At 39.4% G+C, this 23,533-nt stretch overlaps 1 protein-coding gene and 2 long non-coding RNA genes across 10 annotated transcripts; 2 read left to right on the top strand and 1 right to left on the bottom strand.

Annotated features, from left to right (window-relative positions):
- Positions 1-1,703: 1,703 nt before the first annotated feature.
- On the bottom strand, positions 1,704-23,352 carry LOC117210596 (C-terminal-binding protein). Of its 7 annotated transcripts, none has more exons than XM_033453761.1 (8): positions 22,968-23,352; positions 5,348-5,791; positions 4,941-5,228; positions 4,665-4,853; positions 4,431-4,520; positions 4,076-4,232; positions 3,063-3,240; positions 1,704-2,721 (listed from the first exon to the last, which is right to left on the bottom strand). In XM_033453761.1, the coding sequence occupies exons 2-8, from the start codon at positions 5,543-5,545 to the stop codon at positions 2,388-2,390; spliced, it is 1,434 nt and encodes a 477-aa protein (XP_033309652.1). In that variant the 5' UTR covers positions 5,546-5,791; positions 22,968-23,352; the 3' UTR covers positions 1,704-2,387. The 7 variants fall into 7 exon arrangements, with proteins under 7 accessions (XP_033309652.1, XP_033309647.1, XP_033309653.1 ...); XM_033453756.1 differs by having other exon boundaries at positions 1,704-2,724; positions 22,968-23,350; XM_033453762.1 differs by having other exon boundaries at positions 1,704-2,724; positions 4,091-4,232; positions 22,968-23,350.
- LOC117210599 lies at positions 7,043-8,262 on the top strand. The gene is made up of 3 exons (XR_004488129.1): positions 7,043-7,414; positions 7,496-7,873; positions 7,949-8,262. It is a non-coding gene; the product is annotated as an uncharacterized LOC117210599 (long non-coding RNA).
- LOC117210598 lies at positions 15,542-18,339 on the top strand. Of its 2 annotated transcripts, none has more exons than XR_004488127.1 (3): positions 15,542-17,258; positions 17,559-17,635; positions 17,695-18,339. It is a non-coding gene; the product is annotated as an uncharacterized LOC117210598 (long non-coding RNA). The 2 variants fall into 2 exon arrangements; XR_004488128.1 differs by lacking the exon at positions 15,542-17,258 and adding an exon at positions 17,421-17,459.
- Positions 23,353-23,533: the final 181 nt, after the last annotated feature.

The raw sequence follows: 23,533 nt of genomic DNA, 5'->3' as shown, positions 1-23,533 counted from the left end.
ACGTTAAGGCATTCATGAGTGTAACTCGAAAAAAGTACAAAAATAGATGCCACAAAAATTAAAGACGACACGTTTTTCTCAGTTTATTGAAGCAATTCGTTTTACTATACACCCGCGCTGATCCTATCGTCACCAATAAGTTTTTTTTAGCAGTAAATAGCATTCGTGAAAAGGAGGAAACTAATTTTATATCTACAAAAGTCATATATCATGTCCCATTCAAAAATATATCTTCCATTCGCTATCATCCTTAATGTACAATACAAAAATCATATTTAACCCTAAAGTTCATATTTCTGCAACTTAAACAATCTTGCACTTATATGTGCACTTCAAAATTTTCGCATGTAAAATAAAAAGAAAACTTACAAAATTGGGAGAATTAGAACAATCGGAATTTATAAAATTTCAATTATCAAGAACAGTTTCTCCCCTTCTCACGAATACCATTCTCCTTTTACTGAGTTTCTCAATACATTTTTAATTTGTTTTACCGATCGGTGCGTGAAGACAAACAAACCTTACTTTGATCATACATATATATCGTAAGGCAATTGAAATACGTCTGTTTGTATCGGTAATCGACATTTAAAAATATGAATAAATCAGGCATTCGATTTTACCAAGTTCTATTTAGTACTATCAACAACATAGTGATGTACCACACGCTTGAGAATGCCCCAACGGTTACATATTTCTTTACAATTTCCTTCGTTACTTTTAGCCACTTTTACCACAGGTAAGATATACTACTGACTTCGTATTCTTTTTTTTTTTTCTTTTCCTTTTATCACGCAGCATTTTCATGATCTTTAAGTGAAACATAAAAATGTATCTGTGAGCAACTACATTTTCCATTTTAATATAATATACTAACACTGAGAGTCACAACGTCCACGAAAGAAATAAAGTTTGTAAAAATTATTCAAGTTGCCAAATTATATATTTATATATATGCTCTCGGGAGTATGGTTCTCATTTAGAAACAAAAACTAAAGAGCATGCGCGAACCCAAATACAGTGTGGCAAAATAATGCATGACTTCGCTAAAAACATGTTTCATGTTTGAAATGAAAGAATATGAAGGATTAAAACATATAGTATATATATATATATATATATATATATATATATGTATATATGTATATATGTATATATATATGTATATATGCGGTGTGTGTGTGTGTTTTTTGTGTGTGTGTGTTTTTGTGTGTATATATATATATATGTATGTATGTATATATATATATATATGTATATATATATTTATATCGAACAGGGAGGTTTTTCTTTTATTTATAGTATTAGATGTTTTCATGGAATACTAAACTATTATGTAGCGCAAAAATTACAAATGGAACTAATGCAAATACGAAATAAGAAATTCTGAAATTGTTTATTCCCTACGTCTCGTTAAACCTATTTAACTGGAAGCGAAATATCATTGATAAAACTTATACAGGATATTTAGGCTAAACTCGTTAATATTTGCTAATTGCTTTTCAACTGTGTGCCAGATGTAATGTTCACCCATGTTTGATTTGTACTCTATGACTAGCCAATGTACTTCTCGATGCTGCAGGTATCATTATAAAAGGAAGAACTGATCATGGGCCTGAGGAACTAATTACCAATCTTGATCGACCAAAGTTTGATTAAACTTTGATAAAAACAGAATACAAAACACAAAAACAAAAAATCAATGAAACTTCATTTTCCTTGTATTTGCTTTTTCTTTATGTCATCATTTGTGTTGTCTAAAGTCACGTACGGTTAAGTATGAAGTGAATTATACAAAATTACGACACAGAGAATTCTTACCCACCGTTTGTTATTTCCTCCTTTAGCCACGACATCTTATAAACTGTCATCATTACTGCCCAACTGTATTTGGTTTGGTCACAATGTTACATCAAATGCACTATTCCAGGAGTCCACCAAACGCAGACTCAAGCTCATCATACATGCGCGCGCCATTCACACATGCCATGCATACTCTACATCGATACGTACGTAAAACACGTGTACACTCCGGAGAACGCACGTTTTAAACGCACGCACAGTAGCAATTCAAAGCAAGGCAAACCTCGATCTTTCTCTCCTACTCATTCACTCTCTCCATTGCGTTTTCTTCTTCTTCATTTTGTTCTTTCTTTCTCTCGCTCTTTCTCTCGCTCTTTCTTCCCGCCTACCCCCCGTTCTCTCATTTCACTCTTTCTCAAGGATGGATTCCCTCGAGTTCGTCGGAAGCAGCGGACAGATTTCTGGGGCACATCGTGCACGACACACGTTAGTCAATCGGCCATTTGTCGTCGGAGGTCGTGTGTGAATGGCTAAGGGAAATTAGATCGGAGGGTGGTGCTGGAGTGGACGTCGGGGGTTCAAGGTCAACGAGGGCTCGGTGCAGGTGGGCTTGGCCGGGGGTCAGGCTCGCTCACTATGCTGTGTGGTATACCGGTTAATCCAGCAGTAGGAGGAGCTGAGGTAGGGCCTCCAGCTCCACCGCCGCCTACCGTTGGACCCGTGGGGCCTGTAGGACCCCCGGCGCCTGCACCGCCTGCAGAGGAGTTCGGTCCGCCGCCACCACCCCCACCACCACCGCCACCGACGACGGAATGCCCACCAGGAGGTGGGGGTGCAGAATCGTGAGGAGTCGTTGAATGCGCCTGTTGAACGGGCAGCCCCCCGGAATAGTATCCGCCGTTGATCCCCTCAGGGTAGCTGCTGGAGAAAGCGAAAAGAAATTGGCCACTTCGATAAATGCCTTTTACAAAGTGCCCAATCGATCTTAGGAAATCCAAAGGTTCGAACGCTTCTAACCACGTTACTTTACACACTCGATTCTCTTTCCATGTAATACGAGTTAACATCTGCTTGAAAATCTGTTTCTGTAAAAATTACGATATCTTTTTCCCCGGTGTAAGAGAAACAAATGCAACGATACTAAAAAAAAGTAATACCCTACGCTGATTTCTTTTTTTATTGATGTCTTTTTCTTTTTTTTTTTTTTCTTTTTTAAGTTAAGCTGAACTTTCTTTATTTAACATACGAACGAAGCTTACCCGGTCGAGGAAAGGAAGTATTCCTTGTTCACACAGTTTCGCAAGCAGTCGGGTATGCGACCAACGATAGCTCTTCGTATTTCACTGGCTGCCATCTCACGCAGTTCGGTGCAGCTTGCATCGCTGTAGAACGCTGCATGTGGTGTACACAATAGATTGGGTGCGTCTTTCAAAGGACCTATAGAACACATACAGAAATACGCTACTTTACTAACCCTTCAATATTCATGAATCAATTTTCACGCGCGCGCTTCACATTAAGCAAATCCAATAATAGTGAAATCAAATTTGTATATATAAGCAATGTACAGTAATATACATGATTGATTAATGAACTCATTAATATTGAATACACTATAGTACTATGTTAATAAATCATTAAGATATCGTCATGTAATTAACATTTCAGAGCATTGGATTATAAGAATGTTTCAAAAAATCATTTTTGCAGACGATATCTTAAAACGTACAATAATATATTCAATATTATACTAATATAATAATTATCCGATTTGTTCGGTATTGTGCTTTATATCAATACTTGTCTGCTATCAATTTTCTCTCTGTAATTATATTCTTGCACACATATGTTTTGTTGTTGGTTATGTTGGATGTTGCATCAACTGCTCACAGTTATCAGCGATTATATTTAATTTTTAAAACTCCTTTCGTTTCTTCTGTATATCAAGAGTGCAATGAAACAAAAATACCTGATTCTACACCTGATTTTTCTACACCTTGCAATGATTTATATTTATGATATGAGTAAAAATATATTCTTTCTATACTATCTATACATAAGAAAATTTGAAATTTCACATTTTGCATATCTTAAATATTTCTCTTTTTCTTTCTCTTTCTTTTCTCTTTCTTTCTCTTTTTTCTTCTTCCGAGCGTTACCTTAGTTGCATGAGCTTACATTATCCAACAGCGAAGAAGGAGGATCAAGATGATGAAGGAAAACGTTAGTTACGTGAGAGAGGGGTTAGGTGGTATGGATAGATAAAACTCACACTGCGATGACTGACCCTGAAAAACATTGTATGGCTCATTTTCGTGTACATCAAGTGCCGCCGCACGAATTCTGCCTTGTTTCAACGCTGCGGCCAAAGCGTCATCATCAACCAGACCACCCCTTGCTGTATTGACTAAGAAAGCGCCAGGTCTCATCTACGATACAAGAAGTTAATGTGAATAAAATACAAAAAAAAATACAGAATTTATCGCAGATAATTAATAATCTTTAACAAGGTTGTTTATCTGTATCATTATATATTGCATTGTTATTGCAAGATACATTTACAAAAAGGAAAGAAATTTTCCTATAAAAAAACAAAAAAAAAAAACTTCAAATTTGGCCTGTAATACCTGTTTGATGGTGAATTCATTAATAAGATGATGATTGTGCTCGTTCAAGGTACAATGCAAGGATACACAGTCTGACTGGAATAGCAAATCCTGTAATAAATCATATAATTATAAGTTTTATAGAATATAACTGAGATTGCTACGCTATTACCTTAAAAAAAAGAAGAAAAAAAAACAAACGAAAAAAGAAAAAAAAGAAAAGAAAGAAAAACAACAACAACATTGATATCAAACCTGTAACGTGTAGACCCTGTTAAGACCAAGAGATTTTTCAATTCCGTCTGGTAGGTAGGGATCATAAAAAATGACAGTGAAACCGAAGGCTTTGGCACGCAGGGCAACTGCAGAACCAATCCTGCCTAACCCAACTATACCAAGTGTGTCACCCCGTATCCTTGCACATCCTGTTGCAGCTTCCCTGACCTAGGAGACATCAAATATCAAATCGGACTTTTAATACTTTTGCTATGTAGCACAATAAATATACTATGCACATTTCAAAATTCTTACCTGTTCTGGACCTGTGAATTTCTTTCCTTCGCGTACCATGTTTGCCAACCAATATGTACGTCGATATAAATTTAGAATAAGACAAAGAGTAGTGTCAGCTACTTCTTCAACACCATATCCAGGCACATTGCACACAGCGATACCAAGTTCCCCTGCTGCCTTGACATCTATATTATCCACCCCAGATCCAATTCTAACAATGATTCGTAATGTCTTGAATTTTTCGAGATCCTCCTTTGTCAGAATTATAGTGTGCCACATTAGTGCACCTACTGCCTCATTTAATACCTACAGGAAGATTATAGTAACAGTCTCGATGAATTATTATAAATAATAAAATAAAAGATGTTTCTTAATCAAAAGAAATTTTAATAACACAGAATACACATTATAGATAGATAACTTACCTTTTCATGAATTTCTGATGTCGACTGTGCATCACAGAAGGCTACTGTTGCAACATCTTTGAGAATCGGCATTTCAATAGAACAGTCTCGACCATCTAACAAAGCCACTAATGGTCGTGTCTGAATGGGTCCATTTGCAATGGGACCCCTCAGGCTATCCATTCGAGGGCGTTTGGGCATCATCTTCCGTTTGTCCATCGGTCAAACAGCCCCCCCAATTTTTATATTTTTCACTTGTACTTTCAGTATCACTAAGAATGTCTGCTTTCTTCCAAGGAAGTCCTACAGTCCACTGACAAGGAAGCCTCTGAGTATATCTTAAAATACAGTTTTGCACTTTTATGCTTTGTCACACAAATTGCTTCTCTAACACTGATTTCTGGTCGGTTTTTGGACAAGGACCGCCGAACCCCCAACGCATCACGACTTGTTGAACACCGTCTCCTGAAAATTTCAAATAAAATATCATTTAAGATATAAATCATTTGAAACCTGCCATACTTATATACATAACATAATAATATGTCTATTAATGTATGATGTTGCAATACAGTAATTAAAATATCGCTTATGCAAAGTCCACTAAGTAATAATAATGAATTAAAATTATTTATCATTTCGTAGTAATCAACTATACGTACATATTTTGCAGTTAACGTAAACAAAACTAAATTGTATTAGAATTTATTTTATAATATTCGATGTATAAATTATACATATTAAAAAGATAAAATTTGCGGTAAAATTTCTAAAAAAAAAAAAAAAAAAAAGAAATGTTGCCAATTACATTTATACCTTCAATAATTAAAATATTAAGAAAGAAAGCGCAATACGTATGAAGTACGAACTTCGGTCAATAAACATACATTTCAACGCCTTCATGAATTTCTTCGTAGAAAAGAAATCCATGTGATACGTATGGTTGCGAATATTTCACTCACGGATGTAATATCATGCAATGAATAGTTCGGCAAGATATTGGTACTCAGTTAAGTGAGAAAATTTAGCATTACTTTATTTTACAGAAAGCGAAACACTTAACAGCGTGTACGAAACCGAATGTTTTAGGTTACCTTGAAACGCGCCGGCTTAACCTGCGCAGTACGCGTGTCCAGAACAGTGATAGAAGCGCTTGGAAAATATAAGAAGTTTCAAGAATATAACGTCGGTGTTATGTCAAACAAAAATGCGTATGAACTTTCTACACTTCGGTGTGAGACAGCGGTAAAAATTATTGCACAGGACACACCATGTATCGAGAACGAAATTACTAGCTGGGGCAAATGTTTTTGGAACTGATAATAGAATGCCTGGCTTTGGTTAGTGGGTCGACGTTTTCAGCCCATTTTCGGCAGCAATTGTAAACCAATCATGATGCATTTGCACGCTTAATGTCCGATTAACTGCTTAGTAACTCATAAATTCCAGTTCTCAGAATCTTGGTATCTACTAATATGATCAATACGCAAGTAACTATACGAAAACAGAAAATATGTTCGATAAGAGTCGATTTAGTACCCGGTGCTTTTATATGGCGGAACGGAAAAATGCTGAACCAGCGAAGTTCCATAAGAAAGTAGAGAAACTGACACGTGGCGCCCTCGTCAGACGCCGTCACCACACGACAATTAACCAAGATCATCAAAAATGAATCAAACTTTCTTCAAAGTACTTCAATATGGTATTCTTGACAATTGGTATAACCTAGACTAGTACTACTTCCGTGTAGTACTATAGAATATTCTCTGATGAACTACAATTCAAACAACCTTCTCTTCTCTGTTCGGAAATAGAAAATTCTACATTACTTTAACTGCTTTATACTAAAGAAATTGCGAACAATCATACACTTATCGTCATACCCTACAATTAATTTTCAGAGCGCGTTAATAAATAGAAATCCATAATGCTAATTTTCTAGCCTGTTATGTCAACTATTTTTCTCATTCAGCTTTTTCATTGACACTCAACGACACAGATTGAGATCTCGTTTGTTACAAGTGCTCGCAGAGATTTGTTCAGTGAGTTTATAGTAGTTGGCCCGCCGTAGCAGAAACATTCTATGTGGTAAGGTTAATATAAGATAAATGATACACATTAGGAATGTTTAATCTGTGGGTCAATACACACAAGCAATCGGAAACACAGTCCGCAGAGAAGGCTACAAAATGAGATCGCTGCTGGCCTCAGCGAAAGCGAGGATGCGATACTAACGTAGAGTGCAAACCCAAGCACTTTGACTTGGGCACATGTTGTGCCAACTCAGCGAAAATGCAAGCTCATATCATCAAAAGGAGGAGAGGCAAGGAAGCGAGATTAAGCCCTTGTTCGACAGCTGGCAACGTATATCATACGTAATACACGTACAGTTCGTAACATGGAGGAGCAATGTATCGAGGAAGTGCGATCCGAAAGAACATTTTTATTTATTATACAGTTCCGCGCATGAATAAATGATTACGATGATGAAATATACCCAATGTTACTATGTTAGTTATAATCTTTACTTCCTCCTCGCATTTACGAGTAAGTAAATAAACAAATATTACAAGACCTAACATTCAAATCTATCTTTTTTTTTTTTTTTTTACTGTTTTCTAGATGATTTTTATGATATAAATTTGTATTATAAAATGAAGTTTTGTTAAAATTTTATCAATTAACAAAGTACTTAGAGGAGCCACGCATCACCTTGTATGTAATGTTCACAACTTATAAGGTTCGCTTGTCAATGTTCCTTACAGCAATGAAAGCTTCTCAAAAGTTATCGAAAGATATTCCAGAACGAGTTAAAAATTCATCGAGCTTTTAGAACGAACGTTTCGACTAAGCGGTCGAATTCAACCCTTTAGCTTAATCTCAGTGTGCAACAGAGTTTTTCGAGTTACAGATACAACGATGAAGGGTGGCGGAGAGGAAGGGGGTGGTGAGGGAGGTGAGGGAGGTGAGGGAGATGAGGGAGGAGAGGGGAAAAGCAGAGCAAGGGTGGGGCAACGAAGCTGCCGGTGGGATGGGGAGCTATGAGGGCGAAGTTATCCAATTATTGTCTAACCTGGGAGCAACTTTACTTGGCGGAGAACCGTTGGTGGGAGGGAAGCTCGTCCTGCCAACTCTCTCCCTTCCTACAATCGAGCCACGATAAAGTAAAGTTTGTTTCAAAACTTACCGCGCGGAGAGGTGACTAGGTTTTTGTTAGTGACACGTGAAATTCAAACGACTTCAATGCGATAATAATCGCGGCAAATTTTTTTATATCGACCGGCAAGGAGAGGAGGTGTATTCAGATTCAAGAAGGATCCCATAAATTAAGTCAAAGGTTCATTAATAATACGATCGCTACGAAACTTTTTCAGCGTGAACGTTCAAGAATACGGCCACGTCTTATGAATATGTAATTAGACAAAAGGAGATATAGCTATTAATTAATTAAGAATTGCATTATCCTTAAGTTTAAATTTAACTAATCGCAAGTCAAGCTAAGTTACATTATATGTTTACTTTGAGCACAGATTTCTGTTATTATATAATAAGAGTGTTAATATATTTGTAAAAGATACGTACATGCATCTTTTATTCTTGTTTCTTGAAGTCGTACAATATAACGATATTGTAAAGGACGGATGTGTTAAATATTCCGTGATAAATATTTCTATTAATATGCATAAGGAGTTAATTAGAATCAAACCATTTCGGTATAACAAAATCTTTATTATTTGAAATTCGGTGTTAGGAATGCTCATTGATAGCGAGCTAAAAATAAACAAGTCTATTAGGAAAGTGCACTAGCGATAACATTCGTTGTAATGACGCATATGGCATCGTGGAAACCTTCTTAAAGCGATGTATTGTTAGCACCAATAGATACGTATTTTAGGTCAGTTTTAAACACAAATCACGTCATTATTTTAATTACTGTTCTAAATGAAGGAATATATATATATATATATTTTAACTTCTCTCAGGTCTCTTGGATATATCCGGTATATTATGCACACGTAAATTTATCAGTTACAAATCAATATCAATTTTTAAAAAATTCCTCTACATGCTCAGAAATTTCATTTAATTAACCAAAAACCAAAGTCAATCTTCACGTTGCAAAGAATAAATTTTCCCCGTAACAATACATGTTTATCGATAAATGCAAACGAAACAAGGAATTCGTTCAAATTACGAAATAAGAATAAAGAACACGAAAGAAGATACTCGTCCAATTACGATGATAAAAATCGACGCGCCATCTGCGAGCCATCGGGAAACAGGACAACGCGGCCTCCTCTTTGTAGAAACAAAAATCGGTTGTACTCTGCGCAACGAACAACAGACGCTTAAATAAATACCCGTGCCTGAAAAGAGAGCGAGAGTTTGTTCTAAGTTGTAAATGTAAAAAACGAACGAAAACGAAAAAGAGCAAAGCAAACGGGGTGGTGTGCGTGCGTGCGTGCGTGTGTGTGTGTGTGTGTGTGTGTGAAAGAGAGAACAGTAAAAAATCTGTCGAGTACTAGAATGGAGAAAGGAGCAGAAGAAACTTGTCCAATTATGATGACGAGTATCGGTGTCGGCGTTCGGGCATTCTCATCCTTGGGCACAACGAAATGGTCGGCAAAGGGGTAAAGAGAGGGGCTGTTGCTCTGGTACCTTCCGCCTCCACGTTCGTCTCTCCAGCGGGCAACGAGCGAACGGCCATGAGTGTAGAAAGGCAGGAAGGGAAGGAGGAAAGGGAGAAGGAGAAGAGGAGAGGCGACTACTTAAAGTTGGCGGAAAGTTTGGTTCGGCAGCAAAGTTAACTCAGTTAAGTTCTCCGCTCCTAAAGCGAAACTTCGGTTCTCCAACGCCTGCCCTGCCAGCCTGGTTGCCTGCCTGCCTGCCTCTGCCTGGCTTGCTCTCCATCCTCTCTCCTCTCTCCTTTTCCTGCCGTGTGCCTTCTCCCTTTCTCTGTCTCTCCCTTCGTCTCGCGCCCGTGCTTCCTACTGTCTTGGCCATTCTTCCTTCCTTCTATATCCATTCCTACGGTGCTGCTCCACGAATAAGCAATGTGTTTTGGAATTATCATTTTTCCGCAAACTTTCGTCACGATGTTTCGCCGTGACGATCGATTGGCATCGACCCGCGCGCGACCGGTGTCACTCTCGTTTGCCTTCTGTGCTACTCTCTCTCTCCGTGCACCGGTCGCGTCAATCTGCGGCCTAACCATTTAGGCCCAGACCCAGGCCATCCATTTTGCAGCTGGAACGAGACGTTTTCACGTATGTACACGCGGATGCGGATACGAGGGGCAAGACTTCTTTTTTCAGAGCTTATATTCCCTCGAGCTGTGAGTGTTTGAAGAAAATTTAGCAGTTTCATGTGCCCGTTCTTAAGAGTGTCGCTCTTAAGATGATTTGCATAAATTGTTCAGCTTTCGCATGGATATAAAGTTTGAGCTGTTAAATTTAAATGACGTAATTAAGACATCCTTTTCGTACGACTATTATCAATACGATCAATACATGAGATTCATATGTATGGTGTATATATAAAATTAAGATTATTATACGAATCGTTAAAAGATTAAACATTTTGAAAAGATACACTTTATTAGATATAAGTCTTTGTGATTATTTCTTGTAATATTTCTGCATAAGAGTTCAAGGTCAGTAATTTATAAATTGAATTCCTTTGCTACCGGTTGAAGATTTCAAAACACAGTATAAAATTTCACGTGAAAATGGTCAAAAGTAAAAGTGACTTGGAAACAGCTAGGTAAAGCCTGTAAACTTCGACGAAACGTTTCAGGAAGAAAGATGTTTCTCCCACTTCCCTGAGAACTCTGCCCCCCTCCCACGGCCAGAGTGGCAGGCAACGATCGAAATTCCAAGACGAAGTTTACGAGATTCCAAGGAAAGCGCGAGTTTCGCTTGCGTTCATCGTTGCCTTTCTTCGCGTACGTACGTGTATTGGAGCTTGTAAGCATCGTTTTGTAACAGACACCAGTCAGCATCAACCGCGTACTGTCCCTCCTTTGATGGTACGCCAGAGCAAAAAAGAAACCGGTCGAGTCGGTACTTACGAAGAGGTTTAGCTTTCAGGGTTCATGTATGTATGTACATAGTTTGAAAAGAAGTTACGACCGTTCTCCTGGCCAAACGGAGGGAAAGAACTTTCCTGCGCCAATAATTTTTTGGAGCAAAAAATTATTCAGACGTGGAAAAGAAGCAGTTTCGTATTTAGGCGTTTTAACTAAATTGTAAATGGTTTCGACGTTACGCAAACGTTATTTCCTGGTACTTCTTGCACTATTGAACTAATATTATCAGCAAAATTTTACCAATCGCGACTTGCAAGTTATCAATGCTCTCACTAATAAATTCTCTTGGATAACAAGTCTAATAAAATAGTAAAACAAGCAAAATTCTACAAACGAACTTGGCAAATTATTCGACATAAAATTGTAAAAATTGTTTGTGCAGTGAAAGCTTGTAACAAACAACTCATTACTTGTCAATATACTAATATTAACAATTAGTAGTTTATTAGTATTATTAACTAGTAAATTATATCGATCTTTGACATTACATATATTAAGTATATCATTACTAAATTATTGTGCAAGAGAAGGCACTTGCTATTCATTTGAATGTAGAATGCGAAATTATTAGAGAACGCTATACAATTGTACGCTATTACATGGATTAAAATTTCCTTTATCTTTTTAATTTAAATTTTTTACAAATTTCGAAAATGCAACTGGAAATGCGCAAGAACCGTCTTATTTAAAGTAGTAGAAGTGAGATAATTTATTTATAATAATTTGATAACGAGATTATGTAGGTAGAAATCTTTAAGTAAACAGATAATATATTTGAAGATCATAAGATACGCATGATGATTCATAGAAATGAAAGATAATACTTCGTAGGACATACATATCTACGCGTTAAATCGAATGTAGTATGTATATATTTATGTGGAAAATTTTTGAAATGGTTTTTGCTCCATCATATTGAATTAACTGATTCTTCGTCAAAGAGAATAGATTAAATCCTTATTTCAATAATTTATGATAATACCAATAAATCAGTTGATAATGTTTGAAAGAAAATACGGTAGCATTTTAATTACTCCTAACGTTTTTCTTAATAACGACAGCTTATAAATTATTGTATATACCGCTTATGTTCACGCGATATTTTTTTACATACTTATTTAGTATGTAAATTCAATTCATGAAGTATTACTATATATCTATGAATCATCTCGAATTATTTCGAAGGCAAGACTAATTTTTCCGTACCGTTAATTCATTTAATATTTGCTCTTGTAACATACTAAAACGATTATTTTCTTCCTTCTCTTCGTAAAACTAAAAGGATTTGTAAATTAGCCCTAACATGACTTTTCGAAAATTTTAGCAAAATAAAAAAGATCGAGAGAAAGCAGAATAACTAAGGAAAGGAAAAGAAAATAGGAAAGAAACAGCAATAAGAAAACAAGATAAACAAGAAATGGTTGAACTCTGTAAATTCATTCGCTGCGTCGGCCTTGAGATCGCACTCGGTTCTGCAAATGTCGATGCACATGCAAAGTGCGCTCGAAGCACGAACCTCCGTGTCTGCCTCCTCTTTTACACACTGATCGATATAGGTGCACGCATTAATAACTTGCTGCCTTTGCACCGTGACAGTCAAATCGGCTCACCCAGTGACTCATCCCGGCTCGCGCGAGTAGTATTCGAGTTTGCGCGAGTCAACTTGGAAAACATTTGGCTCGCTACGTTTCAGCATCGTCCCTGGGCGTTTACCTTGGCAAACTATTCCTCGGCAGGAGTTACGGATCCATTCAAGCGCCGCGCGGTTCGTGTTCGCGCAAAAGGAACAACGGCGATAGCAGAAAAATTCAGCGTTAAAGATTCCCAAGTTGGTGGAAACTTTTAATTAGCCACTGACAAAAGGCGTCGCCAGTTACGTTCGTTGAACAAAAGCGATAATAGGAGCAACGACGGTAAACTGACGGTACAATCGTTCGTCGCTTCAAACTTTCAACCAGTAATAACCTACAGAGCAAAAGCGTGCAACAGAGTGTACGTGGGAGAAAGTACAAGAGCACGGACTCGTGTCGAGTCACTGCACACATTCGTTGCATTCATATCTGAAACCTTGAAGACAGAGAGAGGCCGACAGGTGGCGAGTGGAACGACTCGAGCACACGGAACGCTTCTCAAAACCGTTTAACATCCGTTTAACATCCCTTTAAGCGTCTCCATGCCGGCCGACGAGTGACGTTAAATCAGATCTGACCGTGCGCGCGCGCGTTCGCGGTCCGTTCGAGTATTACGATGCAAAGAATTGTTACGGCATCTCTTGTACGAGAGATCCATCCATTCGCATAACTCTGCCTCACCACTGCACCGCGCGGTCGGGTTAAGAAGGACTCGATCAAGAAGCATACATAAAAAGAACAATGCCAGTGCGGCTGAAGACATGTGCCAGCTCGTGTCTCCTTCTATTCATGGGTAGGGGAACGCGATGAATATACCCTTGTTGAGTTTCAAAGTTACATACACTCCGTCGACTTCGCCAACCCCTCCTTCTTCACGGTTCCCTATATCCTCTTCCGCTCTGAATCAGAATTTTCCACATAAACCGCGACAACTTTTCTTATTGTTTCCGCGCCCATTCTAGACGCGCTTCACGGAATAAATCACTTCCAAAGAAACAAAGAAAGTTGTTCGTAAAACCTTCCATACGCTGCTACTACATACTATGCTTCACTGGATATATTAAAAATACAAGAGAAAAAATGAAAAGGAACAGGCTCAGTAGTAATCATTATTATCGTAAATACGTTGAAGAAAATCCAGCCAAGTTCAGCGAATCGACGACAAGATTTCCAAAGAAACCGGTTCGGGCTGAGAACCTCGTAGTTCTAATTCTAGTTAAGAAGAAACTTGGCGAGATATTAAATTAATTTGAGCGCGAACGCAGTCAGGACAAAATTTTCCCATGCGAGATCTATCCAGCGAAATGAATGATTTCTAGAGGCACGATAATCTAAAGAACACATCGTTCGGAGAAATACACAATACTTACACACATATATCTATGTACAGTGTACGCGCTCGACGCGTTGATTAGCACAATATCTCAAATCAATCGAGCAAGGAAGGACTAATAACTCCTAGAGAAATGATAATCCATTAGCGAAGCGTAATGACCTATAACCCATTAGGCGCAACGGTTACATGGAGAACAAGTTCGTCCACGTATTAGAGCGGCCAATTTATAACTTACTTCACGCTCGCTGGCGTCCCCGCGTAAGAACGTCCGAGAACGGCTCAAGTATGCGAGAGAGTACGCGTATAAAAGCGACCTCACGGGGCCGCAAGTATATACAAACGATTTTCTCTCTCTCCTCTATGCGCGCGATTCACCAGCATGGAAGCAGCAGCAGCAGCAGCAGCAGCAGCACCGATGAGTGAGTCCCGCGTACACTTATTTTCTCGTGGATGTGCCCATGTACACCTACGTGCGTGCTTGCTACGTAATACGTACGCAGAGGACATAAAACTTGGTTCTCGTGTCTTCCCCGTCGCTCTTTTGCCTCCTTTCCCGTTGTCTCTCTCTCTCTCTCTCTCTCTCTCTCTCTCTGCCCTCCCTACCCCTTTCTCTTTCTGCTGTGTGATCGTCCCCAACGTTCGTCGCGTCAGCTCGACCTATGCGCGCGCGGCGCACACCTATACAGAGTTACAGCGGGTTAGGACAAGTGCGTAGAGAGCGGCAGAGAGTAGTTTCATGGAGTTTAGTTCCTCGTAGTGGATATGGCATCTTGACTCCTAGTAGTGGAGTGTGGCAAGCAATGGCCGGCCCGATCGATGTCTCGGCAACTTCCCACCCTCGACAGTCTGCCCCTCTCTTCACGACACGTCCCCTCTCACCCTCGCCCCGCTTTGGCACCCTACTCTCCGGCTTTCCTCATCCCAACCGTCAGACTCCCCGTCTCGCCCAACCACCTCCCGCTGTCCCCATCCTCCGACACATCGAACTAAATCCCGGAGCTGCTTACTGCTTCCAAGTCTGTTTACAATGGCGATGTGCTACCCCCATTATCCTAGGGTCGTACTTCACGTTCGGACTACATCACCTCAATGACGACAACAACGAGTTTCGTTTTCTTAACTTTGTATATTTCTTTCGAACGATCCACACCTTTTCTCCCCCCTCCCCCCAACCACTATCCAATATTCACGTAGCAGCCGTATCTCTATTTGTTTTATCTCGTTTATAGCGCGATTCCTGTAATCTGAAGTATTTCAGACATTTCCAGGTATATACGCGTATAGTATATTTAGCTTGGTCAATTTACTGGAAGATATTCCAACGACCGTAGTTATGTACAGCGTACTGTGGGGACCTTCTTTGACTGAGCAATGAATACGGAGATACATGATACGCGTCCGTTACTATCTAACCAATTACATCTCGATATCTGAGTGATCTAAATGATTAAATACTAAAGCATAGTCGATAATTTGAAGAAGAAACATTGGTAATAATCCTTAAATGCGTATTAGAATATATGGGACGTATTTGCACGATTACAAATAACCAATTTGTTGCAAGTATGATCAATGACGTCGTTTCTTTTGCGTGTTCCAGACGCATTGTTCCACGTTATTTACGTAATACATGTGCATTTATCTATTATTATAGCTATCCATGTCCGTTTTCCGCAAGACTGGCAGAAACGAATAGCAATATCTATATTTTCATTCCATTGTACAGGCACTGTAGAAATCGATTGCCTGTAGCCTGAATAGCATAGCAGTAATTACGCTTTTCCCTATTCTCGATTATTTGTACAAGAAGAAGCGGCCCATGACGAAAAGAAATCAGGGTGCATACGAAACAGTTTCCAACGTTCCGCTGGCTGCTCGCATAGAAATTGTCATATATCTTTTTCTCGAATCTGTACGACACGCTCTAGTATCTATCGAATACCATTTGCGAGCGATACCGGGGCACTTAGTAGTGGAGAAAAAAATGCCATTGGGTCCAATCTCGGATTTATAAACGTTTCTCTTTCTGTAGGTTTCTGCGCTCTAATATCCTAAATGAAAATACCTCTTTTAATTGACTAATTTATAAATAGTATTTCTATGTTCTTTTCAATCGTGCTGAAATTAAGAAAACACTCATATATTCAATGCATATGATACTATCAGACAAGTTATCATTCTTCTACATGAATACAATTGTAATGAAAAGCTTCAAGTCAACATATCCGGTAAAATTACTATCTGTCCGAATCGCATACAACTGGCAGGAAACGGCGAAAAACGTGCCCTCTATCGTGCAGATTTTTGATTACACGACATCTAACGGAAAGCCTCGTCCTCATGCTCGACGAAACTTGAGCGACGAAACCGAAAAGAGGAGGAGAAACCCATAGCTCGTCTCTCTCCCCTGAGAGAAGTATAGCATACCCAATAGTTGAGTCAGGTCAGTTTGCTAGCCTTACATAAAAGAGGCTAAGTAACGACGAAGAGAAAGAAGATAGGAAACGTTATAAGATATACACACAGGATGAACAGGGCAAACCTGAAGAGAACAGTGCTGCGGGAGAAGAGAGGCATCGAGGCAAGGAGAGTAAGGGCAACAAGAGAACGGGTGGGGGCACCTGTTACAACCGACCAGACCGTTCTTTCGCTCTCCCTTTCCCTCTTTGTCGTGCACTCATCCACATGCCACTTAGGCTGTTACATTGAAATTTCTACGGAACGATCGGATATATACAGCGCTTCTAAAATGAGCGAACAAATTTTGGATGTGTATACTACTACACTACCATAAACGTTTCGTCCATAACGGGACAAGATGAACTGTTCGTGCTTACTATAGAACAGAGACTACTACGCTAATCGTTTAAACGATACGTACGTGTTTTGACTTGACGATACATTTATGTATATAGGGTGTTCTAAAAGAGAGACAAGCATTTCGGATCTAATAGGATAATCTGATTACTTCTAATAAAATTTCTAAAATTTTATGACTAAAAAATAGAATAAATATCCATTGTCATGTTTGTTAATGTAAAATAGTTCGTCGAGCTTTATTTTTAAATTCATATTAAGGTAAGTTTCCATATAAAAAATATAATCTGTATTTTTCAATTTTATTAAACCGATGCAATGCTAATTTAACGTTACATGCACACTCTATGATTTTTACAGTTACCTCACTTCCTTACATAAGTAGTATCTCTTAGAAGACAACTTGGAGGAAAGTTTGAATGACAATATATAAATAGGTATGCCCATAAGCTTTGTGTAATTGTAGTCATCCGATAAGTTGTATTTCTCGTTTAAGCCAATTCCTGGGGGCCTTAACGATGTTCACCTTGAGGATGGGAAAAGATCCCATGGACACGGAGGGGAAATACTCCCTTTCGAGTTATGGCTATCTTTTGTTTGCGACAGAGGTTTGCAAGGATAGCTGGCTAGTTTGCAAGCGTTTAAAATTGAAATAAGTATTCACCGTTAACGGTTAGAAATGGTTTTCTTTCCTAACAGAAAACTTCTCGCACGTTCTCAAGCTACTTTGAATTCTGTCACGCGAAACTAGGATGTAATTTGAACATTGGCGACGATAGCAGTGTAAACGAACAACTTTAACTACCTTCGTGAATGAGACTACAAATAATATATTCGCATAATTGGATCTTAACCAGCACCCGTTAATAATCTAATCGGAGTAACTATAATGCAGATAAGTTATGTATGATTAGGTGTGGTAGGCCAGATTAAAGTTATTTGAGATTTTTCAAGGACTATTAATCACAGATATTTCAAGGTCAGTTTCACCTTGTCAACCGAGGTCACATATTCCTATCATGTCCATGTAATATAGGTAACCCCAAAATACATTCTGTAAGATAAGGTAAATTGTCCTTAATTGTTTGTAAACCACTTTCATAAATATCAACAAATATTTTGTTATCATGACTAGGTACTTGTCATCAATATTTTTATAAAAGTATTTAGTAAACGACTAGCTAAAATTATACTCTATTCAACTCGTTAAACGAATTCGGGACATACATTCGGGAATACAAGTAAGTGTTCACAGTGATTTTATAAAAAGAAATTCAGTATGTTTTTCTTCTAAATCAGAAAAATCCCTGTAACGAACAAAAAATGACTGCGACCTATAAAAAAAAAAAAAAAAGTCACTTCCGCGGCTGTGAACGTGGGATCTGTCCCCCATCGTGAAGGTAAACAAAACGCACTCGAAAAGCTTTGGTCGTTTATTTTAGAAACAGCCTGTAGAGCGCCGCTTCTCTCTGCAGCCCGTGGACAATCGACGTAACCACTCTCTCGTGCCTTTTACCGCACTTGTACGGATCCCGGACGAAGTGTAACGATGCCGAGAGATCGATAATAACCGCCGCGGTTTGGTTCCACCCGAGCCTCGTACGAGACAGGGACACTTTTTTCCTCCCCCCTCTCGACGATCCTGCTATCTCTCTCTTTATCTGGCCAGCTTTCGTCATCTCTCCTCCCGTTCCTCGTCGTGGCGATTTCACGCTTTAATTACGCGACAAAAAATGACGGAAGAGCGACGACAGGGAACAAAGCCTACACAAACTTCGCTCGTGCATCCTTGTTTATACTTGTCCGCACGTTTTATTTTTTTGAAACTTTTATTTTCCAAATAAATGTTTATCCTTCGATGAAAATAATAGCCATCGCTGCGTTAAAAAGGAAAAAAATCGAAAATCGATTATCCGTAATGGTACTTCTAATTTAACTACAAACGTTCGAGCAATTTAAGATTCGAAAATACGACACTCGTTCATTTTTCGCATTATCGCGTCATTATCAGTGCAGGCGATAACATTTCTGAAGAGGTACATAGGTACGTGTTCCTGCGACGCATCTGTATCCCATCGAAGACTATGCAAGTCGTGTAATGAACTGATTTAGCTGAGCGCGCGCGTTATACGACACGCCAATACGACAAACAGGCAACAATAATCAAACAAATTTCACAAACGCTTGAAACGTTGCTCTTATTTCGGATGCTTAATAATAGGTAACTATAGCTAGATAGTTTTGTAAAAAGAAAGGTGACAGCGTCGCACATTTAACCGGATAGTTTCGTGTTTAGGAGATGATGACATGACGTTGCTTTCGAGCGATACATAATCGCAACATACGTATCTTTCTGTGCGACCCGAGTCTGGAACAAACAATAACAAATTCATTCTTCCGACGACCTCGTGGTTCACTATGAACCATGAATCATCGATAAATAGTAAACCAAATGGCAAGAAAAATTCTAAGCCACGCACCGTCCCACGACCCGTACGCGCGACATATTCCTTAACCGAATTGAACGCGATATATGACCCGATTATGTCCAACCGTCGGTTAACAAGCACTAAGAAGACTACTATCGATCTACTAGTTGACGAAACCAAACAACCGAATTATAGTCGATATTTACAAAGTAACATTCTGTCATAATAAATACTATATATATATTAGAATAAATATATATCGTGATGTACGAATTGTCAGGCAATTAGCAAAGAGAACGCAGAAAAAGAAAGGGAGACGTTAGGCGGACAGCAAAGATATTCTTGGGAACCGAGAGGGCCTAAATAAAGGAAAAACGCGATTGGTCAGTGACGGTGGCGCGAAAACCGACCTCCTTCGTTAAACTGAGAACGACTTAACTTTCTCGAAGGATAACGCCTTCCCGTTTCCTTTCTCCTGGACGATTGCAGGAGATGGATTTACGCGGCGCCAACGAGGAAAACGTAAATATACGCGCGATGCCGCGCGCATACACACGGCCAGCCGTGAGTGGGTTTCTAGTAAAAAGAAACAGAAGTGTCGCGACGTGAATACAGGTCACAACATCGCTGAATAAGCAACCGAGCGCGTGTATACCCGCTGCTCTCCGCGTTCAGCAAATTACGTAAGGCCAGAACAGGAGCTCGTTTAAATACCGACACAATCAACGATGAATAAGTTACCCGTGCATGTGGCGCGCGCACCGGCGCGGTGAAACGAAATAAGGGAAACGTACGCGACGCGTTCGTTCCATATTCGCGTTAAATTCGGCGAAAGTTACGCAATCCAACATACCGTTTGGCGCCGACGTCCTGTAAGACTTGCTATTAGCCATCGAACTATGCGTACATACCGAAATTTTCCACTACTTTCGCATTCTACATTTCATTTCTACATTTTGCATTTCACATTACAGTACACACAAACACCAAAAAGTATTTCTTTCATTCCCCATCATTCTCTTCCCCTTTTTCTCCTTTCATCGTGTTCATTTTGTTTGTATAATATTATTATTACACCGTTAGGTGTTGTTTCTCATCGGAAAACGCGATGTCACGCTTCTAATATTTTGCAGTCGTTCGAACCCTACGCATTTCAGATTAGTAGGTCGTTAGCATGCTTTATCGTTTCGAACGGAAGCTTGTTAACCAAGTCCAGACAAGAACATCGAACTCGTGGAAAAACCAAACCAGTGCGTGTGTTGAAGTTGAAGTGTAAGTGGCATTGATTATGTTACAAAATATTTTTCAACTTCACTTATGCATGCACGAAAATCCAATTATGTAAACTTCGTGGTTATGTCATTTTTAATTTATAAATATCCCTTTTGTATATTATTTTTTAATAAATAATAATTGCAAAAATTTTATCAAGTTATTAAACCACGGAAGGACCAATATAATTAATACTTTATTGGTGTTCGTATTATAATCTTTCTCAAAAAAGAAATAAAATAACACGATTATTCTTTTTTTATCGTATCTACTTTTCGTTACTTCACAAAATTAAGAAAAACTTTTTTTTTTTAAATTAGAAAATGGTAAAAGAAACGACTAAAACTAATTAAAAAATTGAGGATAGATGGAAAAGATCGACAAACTTTTAAAATTAATTAAGTTCGTTATATTAGTTGTGAACACTAAAACGTTGTATTGTAAGAGAAGCAAGCGATATATCAAATCAATCAAAGGATGCGGGTTGCACGAACACGTATAAAAGATTCACGCGACAACAGCGGGACACCAGGAAACAGGACGGAAAAAGTTGAGAACCACTAAGTGCGTTCGCGGTGTCACCCACAAGCACGAATGATAATCGTTTTCGCAAAAGTTCGCTCGAACTCTGAGGAGGATGCTAATTTGTAGCACGAACGTGGTGCGATAATTAGCGACGCGTGTAAACGCGTTCCTAAATTATGTTCTCGCTTAAGAAAATTCTCTGGGATAGCGAGCGTGTGCGTATGTAAGTCTCTCGCGTGAAAAACGCAAAACACATTAATATGGTGTATATCACGAGATAAATAGATATGGAGAAGACAGGCTGTCGACGGAAGGAGCGAGAGATACAAATGAATGATATTCTAGAAGCGTCTATCCAAATGGCGGTCAGTCGCACGATACGTACACTTAGCAGGATAAATGATTTACATCAGACTGTACTGCACCATAGGCATTTCGCTCCTCCGACATGCTCTTCGAACGGCAAATCAAACATTTCCAGTAACGTGATTTATTAAAATGTAAAGAGGGAACATCACGCGAACTTGATTCGACCGAGTTCTCAGATACGTGTAAGTACCTGTGCATACACAGATGGACGAAGATTGAAAATTCCCTGCGAATGTTTCTTTTCATAAATGAAATTTCAAAGCATACAGCGCAAAGTGCTGCCACCTAGTAATAATTCATAACAATTTTCATACTCGTCTGATATGTCAGAAAATTCACCTGGTTCGCACGTGCGTTTTATAGCGTAACCATAAATCGAAGGAAAATCGTACGATTCGTTCCACGCGGTAATTTAACCGGTGCAGATTTATTTCGTACAAGCACCGTTATTATACTCCTTACGTGTCGTGATAAAACAGATAAGACGTTTAATTACCCATTGGAATCCTACTCGAAAAATTAACATATTGTAATGAACTTGCATATTATAGTAAAGGATGTTACGCGTCTATACATACAAATAAGTATACCGAGGGAAATGTGAGAAGCACGAACATGTAACGTTTCATCGGAAAGGTTGAAGCGTTGCCGAAGGTCAACGTCAAGATACGATTACACACAATTCAGTGGAAAAGAAAGTATTTAAGTGTCGAATAGTTCGGGTTTTGCGAGGCACGAGTCGAAAAATCTGTATAAGTTTTTAAGAGTCGAAAAGTATGGGTACAAAGAGGAGGAAAGATAGAATAATCGGGCCAGTGGCGAGAGCGGAGGGCTGAATAAAAAGAAAGGCGCGTGGCCGTTGCTGGCGCGGCGTCTCCCGCCATATCACACTACTCCAGCACACTCGCACACCAAGTGTCATACATTCGCCATATACATATAGAGAGACGGTGGGACGGTTAAACGAAGAACTATGTATGCACTGTATTGGTACGTTCAGAGTAGAGACGGAAGATAGAAACGCATACAAATACACACGCACGAACCCGCGGAATTTTCTCCGGTGCGTGTGTGCACGCATGCACCGTGCACACCAGGGGCCGCGCGAGCGACGCACACGGCGTATACTGAGCCTCTCGGCGGCGCGATCTACGTGAGAAAAACACTGACTAACCTGTCGGAGGCGATTCTCCCAGTATTCCTTGGTCCACGGTACTCCTGGGTACTCGTGTATTTTCACCGGCTACACTGCGATCACCAAACTATTCACTCTCTCACACGGCGTTCTTACGATTGTGTCTCGATCGGGGGTATAAGCGCGGCGCCTTGACTCTGTATTACAATTCACACGGTTCTCGCGGCGTCCACGGGTGACTTCGAGCCTCCCGTGGAACGATACTCGCTCGGATACGGGCTCTGGGGTCACACGCGCCCGCCCGACGCCCCAGTTCTTACCGAAAATCTCTCGATTCGACGAAAAAATTGGTCGACAATGCGCGGAACTACGTTCGCGACTGTCTCCCTCGCTGGAGGAAAATGGCGGCCCCCGGCCATCCGAGTGACTCGCGCGCGCCACCGATGCTCTCCGTCACCGGCCGAACATACCCGAATATCGCCGATCCTTTTCGAAGCCTCTACCGAACGGTTAAGTTAAATATCCGCCGAATTTTTCCAACAATTTCCAAAAATCTTTTATTCAAAATAATCTGACTTTCAAAATTTTACTTATCGTTATATCTA

The sequence above is a fragment of the Bombus bifarius genome, unplaced genomic scaffold, assembly GCF_011952205.1.
Source record: "Bombus bifarius isolate JDL3187 unplaced genomic scaffold, Bbif_JDL3187 scf7180000008206, whole genome shotgun sequence".
Classification (NCBI taxonomy): domain Eukaryota; kingdom Metazoa; phylum Arthropoda; class Insecta; order Hymenoptera; family Apidae; genus Bombus; species Bombus bifarius.
Note: the sequence above shows the minus strand (reverse complement) of the source record. Positions and strands in the feature narration are given on the sequence as shown.